The sequence below is a fragment of the Orbicella franksi genome, chromosome 10 (assembly GCF_964199315.1).
Source record: "Orbicella franksi chromosome 10, jaOrbFran1.1, whole genome shotgun sequence".
In the NCBI taxonomy this organism is placed as follows: domain Eukaryota; kingdom Metazoa; phylum Cnidaria; class Anthozoa; order Scleractinia; family Merulinidae; genus Orbicella; species Orbicella franksi.
The window spans coordinates 15,252,189-15,276,974 of record NC_138154.1 but is presented as its reverse complement, the minus strand read 5'-3'; the positions used below and the strand labels follow the sequence as shown (position 1 = coordinate 15,276,974).

The following is a 24,786-nucleotide window of genomic DNA, read 5'->3' as shown; positions in this document are numbered from 1 at the left end:
TTGACTTTAAAATTTGTTTTCACTTACTTGCACTAATCCTCGCTCTGAAAGTCACATCCAAAACTATCTGCCTTTAGGCTTAGCCGCACAGAAAACGACAGCGACAAGAAATGTAACAAAAATCAATCTACGGGCGTCTGTTATCTCTGAATTTTAATGAATGTCGTGATACACAAACAACTTTAAACACTCGGGGACGACATGAATAATGTATAATTTCAAGCCATTTATGATACCCCCGAGAGAGCTTTAACAAAAACAAAGTGTTATTTATTTAATATTCACGTCAGAAAAACAGCAATATGTGGCCAACCGAACTAAAAGCTGCCGTGATTTTTGCCCTGTACCACCCGATTCGACATGTGTAGAGGGTTTATGAATTGACTTAAATTTTATATCGACCTTTGATTATTTGCTGCAAGTCATCAGTCTAAACTTTTTCGCGCAAATCAATTCTTAGAAGTTAAACAATGTGCCAAAAGAGGAGAAGTGTGTGAAACGTCGATCTACCATACAAATATTGATAATTGTTTGTCCTGTATTTATGTAGCGAAAGCTTGATTATGCATATCGAATTGATTTTCAGGCTGAACTTTAACTGAATTTCAATACACACATTTGAACGCCGGCAGTGGAAGCGTGTTTTAAAGTGTTGTATTTGTCTTGCTAATGAAAAACAGGCTAACAATCTAACTAAGAAACAATTGTTGTGTGGTTAAGTGCATTTCATCTGTTATTACTGCTGGAACTATCAGCGCCCTGATGTTCGTACTTACTCAGTCCCAGCGGAGTAGTTTTTATTCCAGGAACATGAGAAACCCGACAGGGCTAGCATAAAAACATGATCCTTAAGGCTCGTACCTTCTTTCAGATAGTTTTTCAATTCCAATATTTCAAGTGCCGATTTGCCTCGCTCAGAGATTTAATCATGGCAACAAATACAAACGGAGGTACGGATGGACAAAAATTGAAGAAGATAAGGGCGATAAAGGGATTGTGATATGGATTGTTAAAAAACTGTTAATGTTAGGCTGGACAGCTTTGAGAAGTTTTCAAAGTTAATCTGCCCGGGAGACTTACTTGTTTGTAATGAAGCTATGGTTTTGTCACACAGATCCATAACGGTAATTTCTTCGCTAACATTAAGTTTCCGTATTTTATGAAGTTTCAAACTTAATAAAATGAGACTAAACTCCGCCGTGATACAGTCCCTTTAAGTTTCACTCCTTAGTTGTTCATTAATCTCTTTGTAAGAGATGTTATATGTTCTTTAAAGCCTGGAGAAATGATCAAATTTGGTTTTTGTTTTGTTTTGTTTTGTTTTGTTTTGTTTTGGTTCGTATTTACATCTACTCTTCATCACTGTCTATGTGTATTTTGGTTTGTGACGCACGCGGCAAAGCTTTCTTGACTTGAGTTTATTTTCGCCTACTGTAAAGATGTTTGCAAATGTTCAATCTTCCAACCTTCCCGCTTCTCTCAGACATTCATCTTTACACATTTCACTGCTTCTTTTCAGTCCCTCCTCTTCCACTCTCATGGATAAATAGCTGTTTTTCTGCTACCTCCTATTCAACCATCCGTCAGGTGAATTACCCAACGACCGAGCAATCGAGGGAGCGAATGAGTGAGTGAGTGAGTGAGTGAGTGAGTGAATTTTTTTCCGATCCATTCCGGACAAATACTTGTTGCGGATTTGCAATTAACTTGAAAAACAAAAGTTGTCCCTGCCATTTGCGTGGAGCTATCCTCGTCATGCTTTATCTATTCGTTTCTAAAAAAATTAAAAATTTAAAGCTACAGCACAGCAGAAACAGCGTGGGGCCGATTTAATGGCTATGCGTAATAAATACAGCTGGTTGCCCCATCAAGAAGGTGCATGTACGCATTGCGTACCTATGTAGGTCCAAAGAATACACGGAATGCCGAACAACTATTGTTTATTATTTTATTCGTTTATTTTACACAATATATTCACCATGTTTTAATTATCTGGCAAATAATTATTCAAGCGTCTAATTCTCTGCAGTTATCTTTATCTTGTAGTTCTTGGGAACTACGAACTACCGCTTTTTGTATCTTCTTCTTGTGTCAGTCGTTCAGCTTCATTCCGTCACAATCCAAGCTTCTGGCTGCCTCACAAAGACTCCTGGCTGTTACTTCAAACTAGAGGGAAAATTAAAGACAAATATTTGAAGGCCGACCCTGTTGAGTTTTGTATGCAGACAAAATGATTTTCATTGCTTTACCTAAAAACCTCTACTAAATTGCTTCTTATTACATTAATTTGTACTCGCCGACATAGCTCGTTTTAAACAATTTTTGCTCATGATAAGTGAATAAAGATGGTGAACGTTAAGCTCGGTAATGAAAGGTGAAAAGTGAACTGATCAACGTGACACGAGCGTCGTTCAACGAAAAAATCTGAGTCCGCGACATGGGTTCAGTTCCTGTCGGGGACTCAGATTTTACGCTCGTGTCATGTTGATCAGTTCCCTTTTCAAATTTTTGCTTATTTTTACAGTGTTGCGAAATTTCTCCAAGAATATAATAAGATAATAATGAAAACAATACAATTTAAGTAATTGTTTACCTCACTAAAAATAATTCTAGAGATTTTCTTTAGTATCATTGGAGACTAAAGAAACAGAAAAAAATATAATACAACAAACCTGAATTAATGAAAACACTTAAAACTTTTTTTTGTAACAGTCAGCGCAATTTGGCAAAATTGGTGAAAGTTTTGAAAAGCTTTCAACTAGCTAGCTTGTAGCTTTTAGACTATGCTGGACTTTTGCTGAAAAAAATGTATGCATCAGGTTCAGTGTATCTAAAACCACCGGTGGAGCTCGGCCCAGTAGCTGTAACATGCAGCAACTGGAATATTTGTACTTTCCCCTTAGTGGAATACTACAGGCTGGTCCATCGCGCTTTGTAGAAAGGATAGCGAAACTTCTACGACGAGCCGCTGGTTTTCCATTTTGTTAATAAGGCTCTCCTCATCCTTAGTACCTTTATTTAAAGCAGGAGCTTTATTTAGAGACTTTAGGCGTTAAAAACTATATTTAAATTCAAGGGTCATCGAAACAGCTAGTTTAACCTCGTAGTCTCTTAGTGAATAGGTGGAAATTTCACTACGGTCAGTGATCTATAATTTCTCTTCTGCTCTGAAGATGACCAAATTGTCCATCTGCATTGAAGACGACAAACGCCCTTGACTTCACGTTCTAGTTTATGAATAAGTTTTCTTAAAAAAAAACAAAAAAAAACAGCAATACCTAACGATACAGACCTTTCTCTCCAGCTCTCTTCTCCCTCCTGGAAATGTTCCAAATGCTGCCTCGGCATCTTGAACGACTGTGGTGAACAGCAACAGGGCAACGACGAAGAAGACTTGGATCTTCATTTTCGAAGCACTTTATCGCAGGCGTACGGTGCAAGCTACCAGGCACGTTTTGGTTGCCCAATCTGTTCTACCGCGCTGTTTATAAAGTTAGCAGACGGTAATTAGCTTTTTTGCGATGTCTTTTTGAACACTTTTAGGCGTTTAAAACGAGGATCAATTTACCCAGTTCTGAGGGACCGAAAAATGGCCATTTTCCACTTTAAAATGGAGCGTTTTGTACGTAACTTAAGACTAAATGGGCGCTTTCAAAGTTTGCCGAAAGAGAACAGTCATATTGTTTATGTCTGGACTGATAAATTAACTCAGTAATCTGTTTAATGTTGGCGTTATTAAAACCCAAATTATTGCACATTGAAGTGCTGATCCCAGTCTGTTAGCAGCAGATAATTCAGGGTATTTTGTGACCTGTCCAGCTTTGTCGTATAGCGACAAGACTGTAAATTTGACTGTGCTCCCTCCAAGTTGCGCGGTCGCACAACTAACTTAACTTGCGTGTCGATCAAACGTTCAACTTCTTAATTAATGTCTCACTGGTTTATTTGGCTTCTATCGACAGGCTATTTTGCTTCAATTGTTGTTGCGATGGGAAAATTAGCGTCAATGCAAATTTACATGTAAACTGATCCTATAAATTCAAACCCCGTTGTCTACATTAATGGAACAGTGCACTCTTAGACATGTGACTGGTGGCTCACGGAATAAGAAGTTGTGTCTGTCACCTGTGGAGCTAAAGCCAATTTCGATGGGCCTTCAAACACTTATGTCTGCTTATAACTCTTCTGTCAATTTCGCTTAAATAAACGACGGTGGCCTTTTAAGTTTCTCAACATGACATTTGAGAGGTAAACAAGAAAGCCATCTGTAGCCCTGAATGTCATATTAAATTCAGGTTTCGATCGTTCAATGGCAGGTAATGAAAACAAAAGATTGTATGGGATCATGACACACGTCGTCACGTCCTGACACCAAAGTAATTTGCAAGAGAGATATAACCAATATTTTTCTCAGGGACAAAGCTAGAGAAAGGAGATGTGAACTGACGCAGCCACTGGTGTGTACTCATTGCGGGCCTATAGAATTCATAGCCAGCACCTCACATGCAAGGCGTCGTATTTAGGGCTTGCAACTAAAATACAAAAGGATTTCGACGAATTCGTATAAGATTCACATAGAATGTTTCATCCGCTCATTTGATTTCCTTTACATACTCTTCAAAGGAAATTACGGTGACGGAGAGAGAGAGAGGAAAAGGCGGCGGGGGAGGGGGTGCAAAGTGGCGAGTGTGGGAGAACAAATGCCTTGGTAATTGCAATACGATTGACCGCGACGACTGTGACGCTATCGTTGCCGTTGCTGTCTTGGTTTGCTTAATCCCTTGTATTTCTAACTCTTTAACTACTCCGGACGTATGTGCGCATTGCGTACATAAGCAAAATTAATCAATCATTCGATGCTGAATGTCCATGGTTTATTAATGTTCTGCTATTCCAGAAAATTTAGACAATGTTTTACTCTACATTTTCTGGCAGACAGTTATTTTAGCACATAATTGACTCAGTGATGTTTGTATTCGAGTTCCTGAGAAATGTAGTCACTTATGTTTCTTCTCGGGTCAGTCTTTCAGTTTCATTCCCTCACAATCCAAGCTTCTGGCTGCCTCACAAAGGCTCCTGGCTGTTATTTCAAACTAAAGGGAAAATGGAAGACAAATATCATCATTTTGGGTTGAATTTGAGATCCAGATAAGCATAAAAGCGGGCTGCTTCTGTAGCGTTGACGTGGTTCAACCAAATTTCAATTCAGTTTTTTTTTATGCAGAGTTCTAATAATTCCTATTGCAATTCTTTGATCTTTACGTTGTTGTTTGTTAAAGGGACGTGATAAAATAATGCAATAAAGATCGTTTATTAGACTCGACACGTCTAAGATCAAGAGACGTTAGCAGGATGGGCAATCGGGATAAAGCAAGAAGAGGTTAAAGAGCCCGTAATATCTAGGGATACAGACCTTTCTCCCTAGTTCCCTTCTCCCTGGATGAAATGGTCCAAATGCTGCCTCGGTATCTTGAACGAATGCAATGAACAGCAACAAGGATGCGATAAATAAACAAGCCGGGATCTTCATCTTGAAACCACTATCTCATTGGTGTGCTACCGCGCTTATAGTAGTGTGTTGAATAGTGTTTCGACATGTAATTTATAAAGATGCAGGTGGTAATTAAAGTTTTCAGAGGCGCCTTGTGAAGCATCTTATGAGGGGCAATTCACCTTCTCAAGATTTGAAAAAAGCTTTTATCCTCTCGAATGAACAGTTTGGATGCGTTTCACACTTAACGAAAGACTAAATCGACACTTAGGAACTTGATGTTAAATTACACCTTGGGATAGGAGTCACGATCACGTACTTGGTCCTCACTGGAAGACTTCCCAATATTTTCTCTTCATGTTACTATACTGCGGTCCATCTTGTATCTCGCGACAGTCAGCTATTTTCTTTCGCTGAGGTCGATATGCAAGAGGGAGGGTAGACATTGGTCGTAGGGAGAAGATGGGTCGAGATCAACTGAGAAGACTTGGAGCTGTTATTTGATCTAAGATTGGTTTAGTTAAATTTTATTACGAATAAGTCATAACAGGAGCAAGTCCTTAAAACCACCACTATCATGATCCACAATACAGAACTTCTGACCCTGTTGTTGTGTACTGCTGTGTTAAAGCCTAAACCTATTAAATTTGTGCTTTTCATCGTTTAGGTTAGCTATTAGCATTGTGGACAAATTACAAATCCTCTCAGCACAGTCTCGCTGTTTTTGTCGCCATGCCATAAAAAGCAAACATGTAAGCCATCTGTCGCTAATATCAGATTATTGAGGTCACACCTTGCTCAAGGGCAGGTTGTGACATTGAAAAAATTGATCTCCTAAGGACACTTACGTTAAGTTAAATTTAAAAAGATTCTATCGTATCGGGACACATGTCGTCATCGTCTGACACTAAAAAAAATTCAAGAGAGTTATATGACATGATTTTATCAGTGCAAAAACGAAGGAGAAGTGGAGTGACGCAGCCATCTGTGTGTACTCATTGCGAACCTACACATTTCCCAGCCAACACCTACACATGGAAGGCGTCGTAATTAGGGCTTAGAGCTAAAATACGCATGCTTTTTGACGAATCCTTATAAGATTCACACTGCTTATTCGATTTCCTTCGTACATTCTTTGAAGGAAATTAGGGTGACGGATAGAGAGGGGAAGAAGTGAGGGGGTTGGAGGAGGGGGTTCCAAAATGGTAAGTGTGGAAGTGCAAATACCTTTTTAATTACAATACAATTGACCACCCTCTAACATGGCGACATGATGGAACTTAAGAAATGAAGACGGCCTCGCCAGGTACGACTCCTAGGAAAAATAAATTTATATTTTACCTTGGAACTTGGCAATTATAAAAATCTGTTCAACACGCTGATCGGTCTGAATACCTGCTCAAACTAAATGTATGATGCAAGCGATCCTTCTAAAGGAAAAGACGAAAAATTAGCCGTCTTGAGCTTACGTTCATTACACGTTACGGTCATTTCACGTCGTTGTTTTGCAGAGTACAACAAAAAAATGTACAATTTTTTTATAACGCACGTGCATAGCCATTGCTCTGTTTATTAAACCTTTTGTTTGGTGACGTTTTCATTGCCGTTGCTTTGTGGTTTGCTTAAGAATACTTTGAACTTTGAACAGCGCTGGAAGTATGTACGCATTGCGTACCTATGCACTCTTCGCCAATCATTCAAACCAAGAACTGACTACCTGAGGCGTAGCTTCAGTTACAGCGGAGCTTCTCTACGGAACGATCTTTCAGAGGAACTTCGTACTCAGTACAAAATCTCTAGACATCTTCAAGAGAAGCATTAACAAATGGTTCTCTGCATCGGACTCCCACACGGCAAATATGTAAACCAGTAAATATAATATTTCAAATGTGATGTATTTTTTCTATTACTGTCATACTGATATTTTTACCATGTTTCAAATAAAGTTTTCATTCATTCATTCATTCATTCATTCATTCATTCATTCAGTCAGTCAGTCATTCAGTCATTCAGTCATTCATTCATTCATTCGATGCTGTATTTTATGATTTATTAATGTTCTGCTATTCCATAAAATTTACACAATTTTTTACTCTACATTTTCTGGCAGATAATTATTTTAGCACATAACTTGCGCGGTAATCTTTGTATTCGAGTTCCTGGGAAATGGATGTCTCTGTGTCAGTCGTTCAGTTTCATTCCCTCGCAATCCAAGCTTCTGGCTGCCTCACAAATACTCCTGGCTCTTACTTCAAACTAGAGGGAAAATGGAAGACAAGTATTAACTGTTCGCGTTGACTTTGGGATCCAGATAAAATAAATCAGAAATTAATTTTAAAATTTACCTAAAGCTTACACTAAATAGTTAATAAAAATACTTCAACACACACTAGTTTTAATTATTAAAGAAATAAATGCTAGAATATTCTATAGAGTTAATAACAAAAATATGCTAGCTGTTGCATAAAACACATGATTGACAACCTCATCTCACGAGGGTTTTTTCTTAAGACGGCAATAATAATAATAATAATAATAATAACAATAATAATGATGATAACAATAATAATAGATATTTATATGGGCAATGGACAATGCTTCCCTTACTTTCTTTGAACGTTTTACTCACACATGTGATCCCAAGTACCTAACAAAATGCTTCCCGAGTCTAAACTGTTTTAAAACTCGTTAACTCAAAATCTGAATTTGAATTCAGCAGGGATCGAATAAAGCAAGAAAACCTAAATCTGAGTCCGGCAGATTCCTTTAGAATGAAATTTGGGGAAAGTTACGTCATTTTCACAAAATCGTAGGCAAGAATTTGTTTAGTTATGGTACAGCTAGAGACAAAACAAAATTGTTTAAGCTTCCGACGACAAAAATCCCTTGCTTGGGTATTAAGATCTACTGTGCTGATAATAAGAAAGAAATACCATCATTCAACGTATTGGCTTATGAAGAGGTTAGAGAGCCAATACTATCTAGCGATACAAACCTTTCTCTCCAGCTCCCTTCTTCCAGGTGGATATAATGCTAATGCTGCCTCGGTATCTTGAACGAATGCAGTGAACAGCAACAAGGCTGCGAGTAATAAACAGGCCGGGATCTTCATCTTGAAATCACTCTTTCGCCGGCGTGCTACCAAGGTAATAGTGGTGTGTTCAATACTGTTTCGATATTTATAAAGATGCAGGCGGTAGTTTAAGTTTTCCAAGGCGCCTTGTAAAGTACTTAGTGAGAGACAATTCACCTTGTTTAAGGATGGAAAAAAGCTTTTATCCACGCGAATGAACAGTTTGGATGCATTTCGCACTTAACGAAAGACTAAATCAACACTTGGGAAGTCGATGTTAAATTTCGCCCTAGCCGCGGCGTGGGAGTCACGATCATTTGGTCCTCGCTAGACACGGATCAGTCGAAGGTTTCCAAATATTTCTCTTCATGTTATCTTCATTTCGGCCATCTTGTACCTTTCACAGTCAGTTATTTTCTTTTGCTGAGGTCGGTATGCAGTAGGAAGGGAAGACATGGGTCATAGGGAGAAGATGGGTCGAGAAGACTTGTTTAATTAAGATTGGTTTAGACTAACTAATTCAATTTTGAACCGGGCCTTCTTCCATAAAACCATTTTCCACAACACGGAACTCTAATCCTGTTGTTGTATTACAAACCAAACCAATTAAATTTGTGCGTTTTACAGTTTATATTAGGTTAGCTCTGAGCATTCTGGACAAATTACAATTCCTCTCAGTGCAGTTTCGCTGTTTTGTCGCCGTGAAATTTGAATCCCTGAGCACTCTTGCGTTGACTTGACATTCGGTTGGCATGAAATCAAAATCTTGGATCAAGGAGAATTATGAAGGCACATGTAGGAGTGGAGAATGGTCCCTCAAAACTCATGGGTGTCGCAAAATTTTCGTACAGTTTCCTTTTTTTAGCGGCTATGTGTGTCTTGCAGTCTCGATTTTTTTTTTTTTTTTTTCAATGCTGTCTTAAAGTTTCATTTTGTTTTTTCAAGGCTAAGAAAGTCTTCAAGTCCTGATTTATTTGTTGGCTTTTATAAAAAATAAGGTCTGATCATCTTACAGTCTGAACGTCTCGCACTCGCATTTAAAACACTCTTTAAGTCTCGGTCTTGCAATTCAAAACAGCAAAATGTCTCGGGCTTCCCCAGAAAAACGCTAGTTTTGCCTTTTCGCAAAGCCTGCCATCGACCATTTACCACCCTACATGTCATGGGTGAATAGACCAATTTCGATATATTAAAATTCAGCCTAACACAATAGACCTCAGCACGAGGCTCTGGGGAATAAACCCCACAATCTTTGTATTTATTCCCCAGAGCCTCGTACTGAGGTCTATTGTGTTAGGCTGAATTTTAATATATCGAAATTGGTCTATTGCATGCGATTTTTTTTTTTTTTTTATCAACACTCTCATTTTGGCTAATAAATTAGCCAAATAAATTAGCCAAAATCGCTCAAGGCTACAAATTTAGAGCTTTTTAAATAACCATGCAATTCGAAAGGGCAACCCAAATTCATATCGCTTAGTACGGTTATTTAAAACGTAAGATTTACTCATTATGTCTTAACTACCCATGTAAACTCTTCACATATTCTTTGGAAGAGGAAACAAGGTGAGGTGAAGGAGCGGGGGAGGGGAGAGACGTCTTTACAATTACCAGACGATTGACTGTCCTATCACGTGATTACAATTGGACTGTTCCAGATGCATTTATGAATTGCTTGCCAAAGTGTGATGAACCAAACACCGCTTGTTATATTACCTTCTTTTATTACTCTTAAGTTAAACCATAAAATGCTTATTTTACATTTTTGAGAGAGAAATTATTGAACCGATTAATTCTTTTTAGTAATCTTCAGTATATGCGTCTTGTTGGGGAACAGGCATCAATTCTGGGAGTCTCCTTTTGGGTCCGTCGTTCAGTTTCATTCCCTCACAATCCAAGCTTCTGGCTGCCTCACAAAGGCTCCTGGCTGTTACTTCAAACTGAAAGGAAAATTATAGAAAAATATTAGTAGGTTTTACGAGGCTGGGATCCAGATAAACTACACTGTTACAGAAGAATCCCGGTTTTTCTTTAATCTCCAAGGGAAACAAAAATTGGTTTGAAAAATCGGTCCGTTCAAGATATCATGGGTAAAATTAGTATTGGACTTAGTGATGGATACGACTTTTGATTCGAAGAATCAGAAATTTGTAAAATGGTGGGTTCTAGACACCGGGATTGTATATTTCAAGACTTAAAGGGCGACTATCATGAATATGACTTCGTAAAGTCAAAAACCAGAAAATATCTCAAACTTTGATGGAAACAAGAAAATAATGGTCTAGTTTTGTTGAATAATACTAACGTAGTACACATTACCTAGTAGGAAGATGGGCGCTATTGTGAGTTACACAAGCACGAGGTTTTGATGTGTCTTGAAACGTCTTTGCTTCTTGGAAAATCGATATCACGTAACTACAAATGGCTCTGCTGTCAACAGTTCAGTTGATATCTTTATGTAGGTGCTTTCGGCATACTTTAATTTGCGTATGGGCGAAGGGACATAGCCGTAACTTAAGTACCATTTTCACCAAGAAGATAGCAAAATTAACAGGACTGTACACCTTTATACCACTACATTTTGTGTTGCTCCTGTTCGGCGTGAACCTTAGGTGTAGTCGTTTCCATTGAAATAGGTTTGCTCAAAATCGAACTAAAAAACAATCGATGGTGGGCGAGAAATTTCTGAGCAAATAACTGGTTCAATCGTTCTTTTATTCCCGGGATACAAACCTTTCCGTGGGGTTCCCTTCTTCTCTTCCCCGGTGGTAATGTCCCAAGCCCCTCGGTTTCCTGAACGAAAGCGAAGGCGAGCAACAGCAGGGAAGCAATGAATAAAAAACCTTGGATTTTCATTTTGCAGTCAATGCTTCACTAGCTAGCAAGCTAATGATGTCGTGGTGTTATTTATAAGAACGTCTGGCGATAAACGTGTACGACTAGCGATAATTAGCTTTTCTTGAATCGTCAAGATCGTCGAAGATGAATTCACTTTGTTTAAAAGGATGAAAAACAATCTGATTATCCACTTTAGTGGACATTTTATTTCAACGCGTTTTGCACTTATCGAAACACTAAATAACCACTTGATGGGAAGGATGGAAATTTGAAATCAATTTAATTCTTCTTCTGAGTGTCAAAACCATTTTTGTCGCGAGACAGATAAAGTGTTCATCTTGTCACCAGCTAGGATTTCAGTTATGAGGTTGAATTTTAGGCGATTTTCTCAGCTACCTAAGAGTTAAAATTTTGCCCAATTCTCAGCTATCAGTTTTTAATTACATAAATTAAAACTGTTCACATCTTAGATCTCACCCATCAGTTTTCACGATTCGTCATTACTTGGCTAACAGTCAAATATTCTGACGAATTTTCAGCTATCAGCTGAGCCCCATCCTCTAGTCATAATCTCACAGCCAGGATACTTTTGACATTCCTGATTCTAGCTGTATGCAGGACGCGTGCCACATATGAACCTAGTACGGTGTAAATGGCCTAACTCTTTAAGATTTTCTCGCAGTTCATTGGTTAGAACGCCCGATCATTTTGTGGGAGGTCATGAGATTGACCCTTATCGTCAACTCTGATTCATATTCCTTTGTCCAAAGCTCGCGGCATGCTGAACTTTCGCATCTTTCCTATCTATTTATAGAGCAAAAAATTTACCATCTCGCACTATTTAGTCACAACACATTCTGTCTTTAATACGCAAACCGAAACAGTTTTTATTTAACCATTTTTAACCTCAGTTAGTAGGTAGTAATAGTATTTGTAATTTAGTTCTAGTTTTAAACTTTAGTTGTAGTCTTTTAGCTTTTAGTACTTCTGTATTTTAGACATTTAAGATATATTTTAGACTTTTCTTTTTAGAAAACCCTCCTGAAAACCATCTCTAGGTGATTGGAGGCCTCCCTTTAAAATAATAATTTATTAGTAAAATTTATAATTATTATTATTACAAAGTTTCCTCAGAGAGCCTTTTCGAGAAATCTAGCGGCCAAAATATTTATTTAATTCCTTGAAAACTATTTTGATATGTTGACGATGATATTCACAAGTGGACATGGGGTCTATTACTCGCAGAGACAAAGCGAAGATAGCAGTCACACCAGAGATCTGTTAGCCACCATTAAAACAACTTTTATCATGTAGTTGTGCATGCACGAAAAAGGCAGGGAGACGTTTTCTTTATCTGCCTCTGTGTCTCAGAGAAATCGCTGAAAACTAGTTGCAATTTGATTGGCTAACTCCATTTTGACCATAAATGCAGCAAAATGCTTCCCTTTAATTACTTTTGGGTGACGCTTGAAAACCTTAGGACACAACTATATTTCACTCTTCGCATTTTTGTACATAACCCCTAAGAAGTTGTTTGATCCTTAGTGGAACTCGACAATCCCGGCCTTATTTTTATCGCAGATAATATAATGTTGGTCTTTGCAAAAAAAAAACAAAAAAAAAAACAAAAAAAAACCTCTGAACATACCAGTAGGATTTATTTTATAGGTTCCAAGAATTTTTAAGAGTTCAGTTTGTAATGATGTTATTTCTTCATATCTTTTTTTCATAGAATACAAACTCAAAAGCGAAAAGAAATAAAACCTTAGACTATTTTGTAGGTACGTTTCATTGTCAATGAGATCAGTGCAGAAAACAAACAAAAACCAACAAACAACAACAACAAAAAAAGACCCAAAAACATCAATTTGTTAGCAAGTAATAGCCACATGTACAAAGAATATTAGTGGATGTATTGATTAATGCTAAAAAGAGTTAGTAAAGTTGCGATCACGAACTCTCGGAAAGGGATGTATCACTCTCCTTATATATTAATTTTGTGTTTTATCCCAGGGATACAAACCTTTCTCGCCAGCTCCCTTTTACCCGACGGCAATAATCCGAAAGCCCCTTGGGTATCTTGTACGAAGGCAGTGCATAGCAGGAAGGCTGCGATGAACAAAAAGGTTTGAATCTTCATATTTTTAACTTGCCTTTCACTAATGAACAGGTAACTGACTATGGTGAGCCTTTCTGAGCTCCAATGCTATATTTATGGGGACATCTCGCGAGGGGAAGGTCGGTGGGACTTCAAAACAAGCCCTTTGTGATCAATTAATGCATAATTGTTTTCTAATTCACCTTCTTGAATGAGGTCAGTAGAACTGCATTAAACACTTCAGTTAGTTAACATTTGAAAACATCACGCGCAAGACAAGAGGTCAAATGGCCTTTGCCGTGATACTTCAAGTCATTCAGGTCTTAGCTTCCAATTCCAATTCAAGGTTTTCACGGGAGTTGAGAGCCAGGCACACAAGACTCACTCTCAAACCTCTTCGTGGCCATCAGACAGCAGACTGCAGGCAGTGTTGTTTGTTAATTGTAATGCGCGTCACGTCCGCACCATAAGAGGTTACAGGCTGTAGATATGTTTTAAAATTCAAATAAAACATTTTATTGATTTTTTTTTTAAACTGTTGGAAGAAATTTTACCAAGTTACATGAAAGACAGAGAGAGTCAAATGTTTCTTTTTCAAAAAAGTCCTTATTGTTTAGCATGATAAACAGATTTACCCAGGGGCGCACCGAAGAACTCAGTCACGGAGAAGTCCAAGAAACAAGCTTAAAATAATACATCTTAAACGTGTTAGATTTTAAACATTTCTTTTTTTCATGATAGGCAGTAAACTGAGAAACTTGAGGCCTTCCACAACCACGTCAAAACTAAGTCAAGAATTGAGATATAAAATTAAAATGTGGACAAAATAGAAAAGAAAGAATTAGACGTTTTCTTACGCAAATGCAGCAAGGAGGTGTTACTCTTATAGTGTTAAGAAGGACACAATCACATTTTATATTTATTCAATTTGTCCAATGTGAATATATGAGACAAGTCGCGGCCGGAAAAGAACTTGGTCCATACGACAAGAAGTTTTTTTAACATAAACGTTTTATGTGAAAGCCTGACCTATTAGCTTTGAACTAAGCAGCAAATTGTCGAGTGTTGTTGTACAAACTAAAACCCATTTATCTGGTTTATGAAATATCCAAGTGTGCTTTTAACCTGCTTGAAGTCGAGTTAAGGTCAAGTAAATTCTGCGGCCATCATGGAATAAAATTACGAATAAAAACCCTAGGCCTGTTTCAAGTGTTGAGCGTACCTTATGTGCTAAATCTACCATCTGTTGAGACTGACGAAAACTTATTGGTTCAAAACATTTGCGACTTAATATATGAAAAAATGAAAATTTTTTTGTCGATCAAGACCTTGGCACCTCGTAGGCTCCCGGCCCTTAAGTTTTAATTGTCTGAAATTCAATAGTGCGTGCACGATTTCCTTAAAATCTGCTCATATGACTGTACCTCGGAATTTGGATTCTGATTTTAAAAAGCATCCATATCGAAAATAAAATAAAAATTGGTAGGACAGATATCTCGCGAAAAACAGAAATTAAAAATATAAATGAGAAAGTTTGTCTATATTCAAAACGAAAAAAGAAATAAAGTCAAAATTTGTATCATATGTTTTTTTCCAGGGGTTACACAATAGACTTTCGAGAAACATTAATATTGCGTCAAAAAGATTACTAAAATTTCCTACGAGCATCAAACAGCACATGCCAAGGACGCGCTCATGTCACGCCGTGCTTCACCTGCTATGAAAAAAGATGATATTTTAGAACTCTTTTATTGGTTTTTGTGTAGCTTTACCGCTTTATTTTTGCGATTGAAGTGCTGAAATTGTCTGAAGTGTTCCGTGCGTCAGGCAGGTGCCAAGGTCTTGTAGTAGCCTGATGAAGTCTCGTCGATTGAAACTTTACTCCACCAGTATGAACACCTGGGCGGCATATTTTTATAAATACTATAAATAACGAGGTAGTACTGCCATAGACAAGCTTACTTTTGCTGGGAAGTTTGTAAAAAAAAATTACCCGCAAAATGAAGATTCAAGCTCCTCTATTTTTCGTTTCTTTACTACTGTTCACGGGCCTCATTCAATTTGGCGAGGGATCATTTGGTGTGTTGCCGCCGGGAAGACGACAGCTAGAAAGAAAGGTTTGTATCACTGGGATAAATAGAGAGAGCTTTGCTCAGTTACATGTATCCCAACTTATTTATCATTAATTATAAGACAGGAAGCCTGGGCTGCTTTTTTCACTATAGAAAGTTACCGTCACAACACGACAGGTACTCGAGAGAGACTGATTGGGGAAACCCAAAGACTTTATTGGCAACGTGCCGAAAGAAGAAAGAGACCCCTGGGTAGGGTGGGCTGGGTCTTTCTTTACAAGACTGACACGAATTTCGATAACGCGAGGGAAGCCATTAACTAAGCAAGCTGATCAGTCACGATACATATAACAATACCGTCTTGTGTATGACCCGCTGGTTGGGTAACCATGGCAATTACTATAATTTTTCAAAGCATCAAAACCCTCTACAAGGATGACTCTCGGCAATATCAGGTAGCGTCTAGTTCAAAAGGAAAAATGGCTAATTTGAATGATGACAATTAAATCTTTTATTTAACAGGTCCATAACACGGCCAGGAGCATTTGCAAGGAAATCAGGCGTTTGAACTGTGAGAGAATGAAACTGAACCACTGACCAATGAAGACACGCTCGTAACGTGATGTTCATTGTAAATATTACTTAAAAGAATGTAACACTTAAATAATTTCCGGGCAGAAATGATGAAATAAAACATTTTGTAAACTTCACGTACTATCAGAGAAAATATTAAGAAGATAGAAGGTTAGTCGGCATGCATAGGTCCGCAATGCGCACATGCAATGGGGACGAACGAGTCAAGGCTTAGCATTATCGTCCAGACGCAATCAACCGAGTGGCTTGTTAATGGTACATTATTACTGGAATAAGTTAGTACAGGGGGTCAATAACTAGCAACAGCCAATCAGATTGCTCCGTTGCCCGTCCAGTATTGGAACGTGCACTGTCCTGAAGGACCCCGCACGATCATCCTTGAAGACTTTGTAGTAGTTCTATGGCTTACGTTTCTGAAAGAAATTTCTTTCAAACAGAAGATTTCTTTTCGTTTTCTTTGCACCCTTCTTTCCCTTCTTTAGGCATATATTTAGTAAGATTGCCCATCTTATCTCAATTAGGAGAATGGTGAGTTATTTTTTTCTTGTATTTTTCGAAACAGAGCTTGGTGGGGAACATTGAGAGAAAGTTAAAACAAATCGTTCGAAAACTTGCATTTCTGAACAATCGCCTTAAGTGCACAAAAACCCAGGCCGTTGTTTTGCCGGGGCATGTCAACTGGCGACAGTCTCTCTAATTTTGCTGCGTTTATTGTTTCGCTTGCAAACACACTGCTCCTATTACCTTAACATGAAGTTATTAATTGAATTGTTGAGTAAAGAGCAAATTGTAATTAGTTTGGAGATTTTTTGCCAAGACCGACGCCAGACCCTGAAAAAGTCTGCCATGCAGACTTATTCAATCACAGCTTGTGCATGTGTAACTCATCACATCAACCCTGTTATAATGGCTTTGCTGCACTTGTTTGGTAGTTTTTGACAAAACTAGATGAATTTCCATTACTGAAAAGATGTCTATTTCTGCCCCTTTAAGATGGTTCATTGAGAGGTAAGTCAGTAAGTAGACAACAAACATTCAACCCAACACCTTTATTTCAGTTTCAACTAAAATGGTTTCATACGAGTTTCTTCAACTATGAGAAAAAAAAGCAACACCATGTATATCGCTACTCGTGTCACCTTGAGTGAGGGCTGGTTAGCTATCCTTGAATGCCCTGAAATAAAATAAGATTCATTGCGTTTGTATTATTTTTCTCAACTGTTGTCGAGGTTTTCCTCTTGAGAAAGTAAGTTTGTATATCGGTACTCTTTGGCGAAATAGGTAGAAACAAAATTAACTATCAGATTGCGTCCAGACTTGATATTGTGGTCAAGTTCTTTTTTAATCATATGTCTCCTGACGTAAACCAACAACAACCTCAACCCACTTAGAGTCTTAGACCCACTTATGACGCTTTGTCCAGGATTCGAACCCAGGTCACATCGGCGGGAGGCGAGCGCTCTCACCACAGCGCAATCTCTGCTTCTCTCCTCCCAGCTGTTACTATATACTAGGACGTCGACGTTTAAGAAAACTACAAAGGGAACTGCAACGGGACCTTTGCGAAACAAACCGTTTGACGAGCAGTACAATGGCTGTTGCACGTTGCGTTAAAATTCCTGGTAAATTTCTTTGTCGCCCTTTGCAATACAACATTATATGAGTAAGTGCTGCGTTGCCTGAAGAGGGTGATGCACGACGGCTATTTTTTTCAATTTCTATTTCGGTTTTAACACTGTTGCAAATTCAGTTTTCGCAGTGGGAAACAAACTTAATGGCTTAAGAGTATCGCGAGATTTGTGGGTAAAATATAGATTAGTTTGTAATCTACGCTGACCTCTCCTCGGCGTCACCATCGTGGGTACGTTAACTCTTTATTACCATAGCAACGGCAGAATTAGGCAGCAAATGGATTGTGAGCCACGTTCCTATACCTTTGTTACTTGATGTACTAACATATCAGTTATTTCTCACTTAAAGATAACAGGACCCATTCCGTGAAAGTCCCCATAGAGAGTTCGATCTCTTTCCACAGGTGTAACCCATTCACCCAGTCCGCCCATTAGAGAACGCGTGTGACATACTTTATGTCCACTGTGCAATTCCTTGAAATCATGATTTGAGCTAGACATTTTACTCACCTTTATGGAACAGCCAAACAACTCGACACGCATGCTCATCCATCCATAGTAGGACACTGGGTGGATTTTGACCAGATTGGCATAGAAGGGCGGCAGCATCTCGTGCGCGACAATGGAGTTGCGATCAAAGTTTCCTGCAAAGACCTGTATAGAGTAAACAGGATATTTAAGCGCTTGTTTTCTCCCCTGTTATCTCGTATGCGTCACACTCCAACGTGTGCATTCCAAACTTTTGGCAAAAATCAATACATTTGTGTTGCAATTTTTATGGTTGATTTTCTATAGCAGCTGGGAATCGCTGAATTCACCGACGTGATGCTCGCTTGTTTTGCCATACGCGAGCAATCTCTCTTGAAAACGCTGGATTATAATTTGTCCACAGACAAGTCAAAATAGACATATAATTGCCTCAGGTTTTCCAGGGATAGTGAGAGTTGAACTCTGTACTTAGCACGACACTGATCTCGAGTAAAAAGATGACGACATTTTTGTAGAAACAAGTGAGTGGTATATTGAAAGATTCAACGTATACGTTTGTACTCTTCTCCCGAGTCCATGCAAATCCACATAATCGAGGTCAGAACATCGGTTATCCATGGGCGGTTTTCACTTGAGCGTCGTTGGTTTTGCATGACGACGCGTAAACGATTGGCTTAAAAAATTCGCGCCACTTCATGATTCAATTTTGACTCACTCGCACACACATTCCCGCGCTTCGCGTCAGCAGCACATATTTGCTTGGATCGTGTTTTGAGTAGTTGAATTGTTTGGGTCCTTAGTGCTTGGCCATAGTGCTTACTTTAGTTTTGGTTTTACGACACGCAATTAAAAATCCCTCTGTATATTTTTGAGCTCTACTTTGATGATGTTAAAGTGTGTAGCCGTATACCTTTTTCTTTCCATGGATCATCACGTACACCCAGTTGGAATTGACAGGGCTGTAGGAAATAGCATAACTAGTGACCCATTGATCACGATCTTGTCTTCCTTGTGTGACTACTTTGGTGACAGTTGTCCCTCCGCCGAGATCAATCTGTAGCCATTGATGAGCATCAACTTTCTTGACACACCACGCACCTGCATTACCTGTTCTGGCTTCAAGGTTTAAACGGCCGAGTTTTGCGGCGTGGTAATTGTTGTAAACAGACGAGGCAGTAATGGCGCCATCTTGAATTCGGCCATCTTCCAATCCGAGCGACATAAGACAATGATGAACTAGACAAATAATAAAACATGGAAAGAAACCATCGGACTTTAACGGGCGAAAAACAATATCATTCTTGGGTTTAGTAAACACTGAAACGGATATAATTAACTTTACTTGTGCATGTCGATAGGCAACACCACACATCAGAGTGACAAGGAAGTGATTTTCATAAAGAAAAAAGCTCCATTGAAAATGTATTCAAATAGCGGGAAAGTCGTTCGCCCTCTTGGCTAATTAGATGATGTAATTTTTCATTTTCCAAGCAATGAATTTCATAAGGAAACCCTGCACTTTAGAGCCGGAAACCTCGGTGAGTGGCTAAACTTAGTGCACGGTTTTTATTAGCGTTGACAAAAAAATAATACTTTTTGTCAACGCTAATTAAAACCTTGCACTAACTTTTATACGTGTTTAACTTTGGAGTGACTTACTCCTTTAAGTATTTATTTCGCTTTAGTGTTTTTCTTTTCGTTCCGTTTTATTTATAGTCGTTTTTGTTTTCCATAGTTGAACCAGACCTTCGATCGAAACTACTTGTACACATCTTCGAAGAAACTACAGAACCTCAACCCAGATCTCAGATATATATCTCGGAATCTTGTAACAAGATCTATGTCACGCCGACGAATAAAGTTAAAAGCTGAAAGATTTATTCAATTCTACAGGCTCCCCTCTTATTTTTTTCCTCGTAGCTTTTATGTGTTCGCCATTTCTTACCATTGCATCCATACAGCTCAACTCGCATGCAGATGCGACCATACCAAGTCCTGGGATGGAATCGAACGTACTTGGCTTGGATGCGAGGGTGAAGTAAGTGATAAACTGGTGTGTTGCGGTCAACATTTCCTCCAAACACCTAGAAAACAAATGATGCCGTGATTGTGTTTGTGAGTATAACGTAACTAGCCAGGAACTTAAGAAATTAATACTTTGGTTACAGACGCCATACAAGCAGATGCATCAACGGAATGGAAGCGCGCCAACAAGAACAGTTTCAGCTCACTAGGGCTTCCGTTTGCGCTCTCCTCGAACAAGATTTACCCCCTTTCCAATAAAAACATCCTTTTAAGGACGTTCGTGAGAAAATTTTCCAACATTGATTTTTCTCGAGACTTTTATCACTGTGAGATGATGAGTTAATTATGTCAGAAATGTAAAAAGAATGGGGGGTCACCGACTTCGTTTTGGAGAGAACATGCCCGGAAGAACACCCTAAATCTGAAAAAAAATCGGGCTTCGTTAGCGAATAAGACCACAGTGTCTGGAAGCCCAAATATATTGCAATTAGATCTTTGAAGTGGAATGTTCTCTGCCAAATATTGTGTAAGTGGAGCTATTAAGTGAATTTAGTCAACTGGTGAGGTTCCTTAAAGAATAAGAACAAGAACAAGCATTTAGCGACAGTAGTTTCACGCGCCTTAATTGCAGCCGCAGGATTTCAGGATTCGATGTCCCGTGGACAGAAATCTTGAATTTTTTCTAATTCCCACATCATTTTTTGTTCATTTTTGGACAATGTGGAGATAACTGTAAATAAAATCTGTTTCTGGAAAGAAAAGCAGGGGTCGCCGAACGTGCAAGATCGTTAAATCCAGGCAAAGCTATAGCAATGGCCATCTGCCCCATCATTGTTCATTTTATCACTTAGCGCGCGCTCTCGATCGTGCATAACGTGGCGTGTAAATTTGCGTACACAGTAAGGATGCGCAGAAACAATTAGCGCGAACGTCCTTAATATGGAGAAGACGGCGTTTCATTGAACTACCACGTACAGTAATGAACACTATATCGAGGCTTCTCTAGTTAAGTGAGTAATCTTAATTCTTTCTGATTCGCCAATTTGTTGCTTAGCAATGACGTCATTAGTTTTTACACGTGGACGTATATAGATAGTGTTAGCGGCATATTCCCGCCAGTAGTTCGAGTTTCAGTTATCGTGCACAGTACGTGTTTTTAAGTAAATTAAGTTTTAAGCTACCCTTGACTATTTAGAGTGCAAGCGGGAACCGATGAGTAAGTAAAAACTATTTTCTATGCCTGCTTTTAGTATAAGTTTCAAGTTTTGACGTTTTTTAAACTTAAGTACCTTTAGTCTCGGTTTTTTATACGACAGCCTATTGTACTAAGTCCAACACGTGGCAGAGCCCCAGTTTTCAAGTTTTTATTTCATCTTGTTTTTAGTGATAGATCTTTATAGTTCACACTCCCCCTAGCTTAGGTTCCTATTTAGCAACTTCCTATAAGAATATCTGGTAATTCAGTTAAAGTCCTTTCCTTGCTAGTAAATGCCCACATCGCTTTCAGTGGCGCTCACGCAAGCACGTTTTTATCGCATCGTGCAATTTTATTGCTTTCAAGATTTTAGAGTGTTATCATTTATTGTATTAGGACAGCTAGCAGTATGCGTATCTGCTTGGGATCACTGATGATTTTCATTGTATCTTTACTGAGAAGTTTGACTGGAAGTATTGTCATATCGCACTTATGACTGGAATTGGAATGTTTGCTATTATTGTTTCGTGACTCTTGTCGTCTTGTAATCTTCTATTATCTAGTAATTAGTTTATTCATTGCATTATATTTCAGTTTACGTTCGATTATCGTCAATTAAATCACCGTCAATCACAGCTGATTTTCCGTGATCTCTGGCTTTATTCGATTAGTAAAGCATCTCCCACACACGCTAGTCTCATCGCGACAAGTTGTCTAGTAAGTGACAATTCAGCCTTTCAACAGTCGCCGTGAACCTGATGTTACACATGCAATGCTGAAAAGAGGTTGACGAGAAGGAAAGTGTAATGGCCACTCGCAATCTGTACTTTCTTCCATTGCATACCGCGTGTTTGCTAAAGCAATAATCAAATGACGCGGGCATTCGCCTCCGTTCGCTGCGCAAATGTTCGTTGTCTGTTTGTGTTCACGCGTGATCACTTCAAAGTCATACGAAATTACTCTGTTATTCAGCTTGAAGCACAAGCAAATCGTAGTCGTCCCGCCATCTTTAAAAAGTCACTCTTTACTTTGCTTGGGAGAAGACTCGCCCCTACTTTGCACTTGTTAGCCAGTTCTACGTCTGTTCAGTGATTTATAGCAGGTCTGAGTCAGTGCATTGAATTAATCCCTTCCCATTTTTTTCCATATGCAATTACCCGATTTTTAATATGGTATCTAATGTAAAGTGTTCGCGGCTGATTACGAGAGTTCGAAGAAATTGACTAGAGGGTTGGTTTAACAACGAGCAGCGCTTATCTCCTTCAAGAATATATGACAATTTGAAGTTTTTTTTCTTAACACTACAACAGCACCTTGATTTGTCCATCAGAGAGTCGGTACCAGGCCCAGTTAGAACCATCCACACTGTGGGACAAACTATAACTCATCACCCAGTGGTCACCGTCATACCTCCCCTGAGCCACCACTTTGCTCACTGTGGTTTCCCGTCCAAAGTAAACCTGCAGCCATTGGTTGGGATCATTTTTGCGCGCACACCAGGCCCCTACCCTACCCTTACTCGGGACTGTATTGAGGCGAGATTGCTGGGGAGCATGATTGGCGTCATACGATGTTGACGCTGACAATGCACTGTCACTCAGATGGCCACTCTCCATTCCCAGGGACAGAATGCAACTGCAACCTTTAAGAAAATATCAACCAAATACTTCAGTTAAGTCCAACAAATAGTGGGTACACTGGACACCAGAACCAGAGTTCCAGGATTGACAGCACTTGGTGGCATAACAACTTTCGCTTCATCATAAGCTTAAGACTGTTCTACTGCCCTTGGAGTTGAAATGACTTCAAACTTAAACATCCGACATCTTCCATGTTCCCCTACAAACTCATGTCGCCAAAACCATGTGACGTGTGAAGTTACAAGGTGAACTTTAGTGTTTTGCTTCTTGCTTGTTAAAGAAAATGTTCCTAATTCGAAGTAAGACGTACAGAAAATTAATTTCTTATGACCACTTTGTAATGAACGGTTCAGAAAAAAAAAATATAGAATTGTTCGTTATTCTTAAGTTACGCCCCTTTCTGCTGGGATCATGTCATGCCGTGGAGATTTTAAGTTTGCGAGATGAAACTGACCGCCAGTCTGGAAAAATGCTAAATAATATCAAACAGAAGAGCGTAGACCCGTAAATACAAGTTAGAGTTGCTTGATAATTACCTCCTTCGATAGTAACCCTCAACACACTCGGTCCCTTGTAGCGCTTGTTTTGCGCTTGACTCACCCACGAAGGCAACCCTGAACCCGCGAAGCCTGCCAGGGCAAACGAACTACGAAACTCTAATATGATAGGTTCTCTAGCTCCCAGTCTCTTGAGTGCACTGATTGCCACTGAGCCATATGTATCTGCCGAGTCTTGAATGGCGACGAGGACAATTTTACTAAGGAAACATGAAATACGACATCTTGAGCACAAATCATAGAAAACATGTAGAGTAGACTACGTCTTCACAAATTCTAAAAAATAATTACGTGTCAGAAAAGTACTTGATCTGTACGACGCGTCGTTGTCCTCTGTTCCTCTCTCCCACGCTCCCTTCTTCCATCCCTGCTCTCGCTCTACCTCCACCTCTCCCCTGTTTTACGCCTAACTGCTAAATAAGTTTAATTAGTTCAGAAGTACTTACTTGCCATAAATACGGTTCAGATAGTTCGTCAAACTCGTTCCGGCTTTCACGACACCATACGTATCAAACGCTCTGGACTCAAGGAATAAACCTATAAAATGTAGAAGGAAAATTAAAGCGAGCCGACAATCTGATTTACATTCCTTCATTTTATTTACTATAAGGAAGAAAATATGTGAGTTCAGTTCGAATTTTTTTGAAATTCTTTATGATAAGTGTTACCCAGATGTGGTTACCTCTCGGAACGAAAATACTCTCACTTTTTAAGTGCGACGTACAGTGACCACATCCTTCATATCAAGCTTTGTCTATTTCCATTCGATAACTGAAGTGAGCAAAACTTTGAAGTTACCAGCTGGCGTTCAATTTTTGTTTTTGTCTACTTACACTTATGGCCGGCGAGATGGATTCATAGATAGAGCGCTCTTCTCCAGATCGAGCCGTCCGTGTTAGAGGCCTGGCCAGGGACATTGTGTTCTGATCTTTGGCAAGTCACTTTAATCTCACATCGCCTCTCTCCACCCGGGCCGGGTGTATAAATGGTTAACGGCCAATCTAACTCTGGGGGCAACCCTGTGATGTACTAGCATCCCATCCACTGATGGGGGAGTAGAAATACTCCTAGTCACTCCATGCT

The 24,786-nt window shown here is 39.1% G+C and overlaps 2 protein-coding genes and 3 long non-coding RNA genes across 10 annotated transcripts in view; 1 reads left to right on the top strand and 4 right to left on the bottom strand.

Moving 5' to 3' along the window:
• The window catches only part of LOC145500319 (lipoxygenase homology domain-containing protein 1-like), a 64,121-nt gene extending 63,753 nt beyond the window's left edge, over nt 1-368 (bottom strand). The window contains exon 1 of the mRNA XM_081479822.1: nt 28-368. The gene's annotated coding sequence lies outside the window, so the exon portion shown is untranslated. The remainder of the gene's footprint in view (nt 1-27) is intronic.
• A 1,502-nt stretch (nt 369-1,870) lies between these two features.
• On the bottom strand, nt 1,871-3,477 carry LOC145500633 (uncharacterized). The gene is made up of 2 exons (XR_014051131.1): nt 3,293-3,477; nt 1,871-2,166 (listed from the first exon to the last, which is right to left on the bottom strand). It is a non-coding gene; the product is annotated as an uncharacterized LOC145500633 (long non-coding RNA).
• Nucleotides 3,478-7,445: 3,968 nt separating this feature from the next.
• On the bottom strand, nt 7,446-14,908 carry LOC145500416 (uncharacterized). Of its 3 annotated transcripts, XR_014051060.1 has the most exons (3): nt 13,426-14,908; nt 8,487-10,504; nt 7,446-7,747 (listed from the first exon to the last, which is right to left on the bottom strand). It is a non-coding gene; the product is annotated as an uncharacterized LOC145500416 (long non-coding RNA). The 3 variants fall into 3 exon arrangements; XR_014051059.1 differs by lacking the exon at nt 7,446-7,747 and having other exon boundaries at nt 10,269-10,504; nt 13,426-14,869; XR_014051058.1 differs by lacking the exons at nt 7,446-7,747; nt 13,426-14,908 and adding an exon at nt 11,298-12,378 and having other exon boundaries at nt 10,269-10,504.
• Nucleotides 14,909-15,168: 260 nt separating this feature from the next.
• Nucleotides 15,169-16,276, top strand: LOC145500417 (uncharacterized). The gene is made up of 2 exons (XR_014051061.1): nt 15,169-15,617; nt 16,095-16,276. It is a non-coding gene; the product is annotated as an uncharacterized LOC145500417 (long non-coding RNA).
• Nucleotides 16,277-16,869: 593 nt separating this feature from the next.
• Nucleotides 16,870-24,786, bottom strand: part of LOC145500347 (uncharacterized) — a 40,440-nt gene continuing 32,523 nt past the window's right edge. For 3 of the 4 annotated variants that reach the window (XM_081479859.1, XM_081479858.1, XM_081479860.1), the window contains 6 exons: nt 24,150-24,240; nt 23,683-23,903; nt 22,820-23,148; nt 20,232-20,370; nt 19,197-19,522; nt 17,352-18,451 (listed from right to left, as the gene is read on the bottom strand). In XM_081479859.1, coding sequence (XP_081335985.1) covers nt 18,137-18,451; nt 19,197-19,522; nt 20,232-20,370; nt 22,820-23,148; nt 23,683-23,903; nt 24,150-24,240 — 1,421 coding nt within the window. In that variant the 3' untranslated portion in view covers nt 17,352-18,136. The other variant, XM_081479861.1, reaches the window with a different exon arrangement.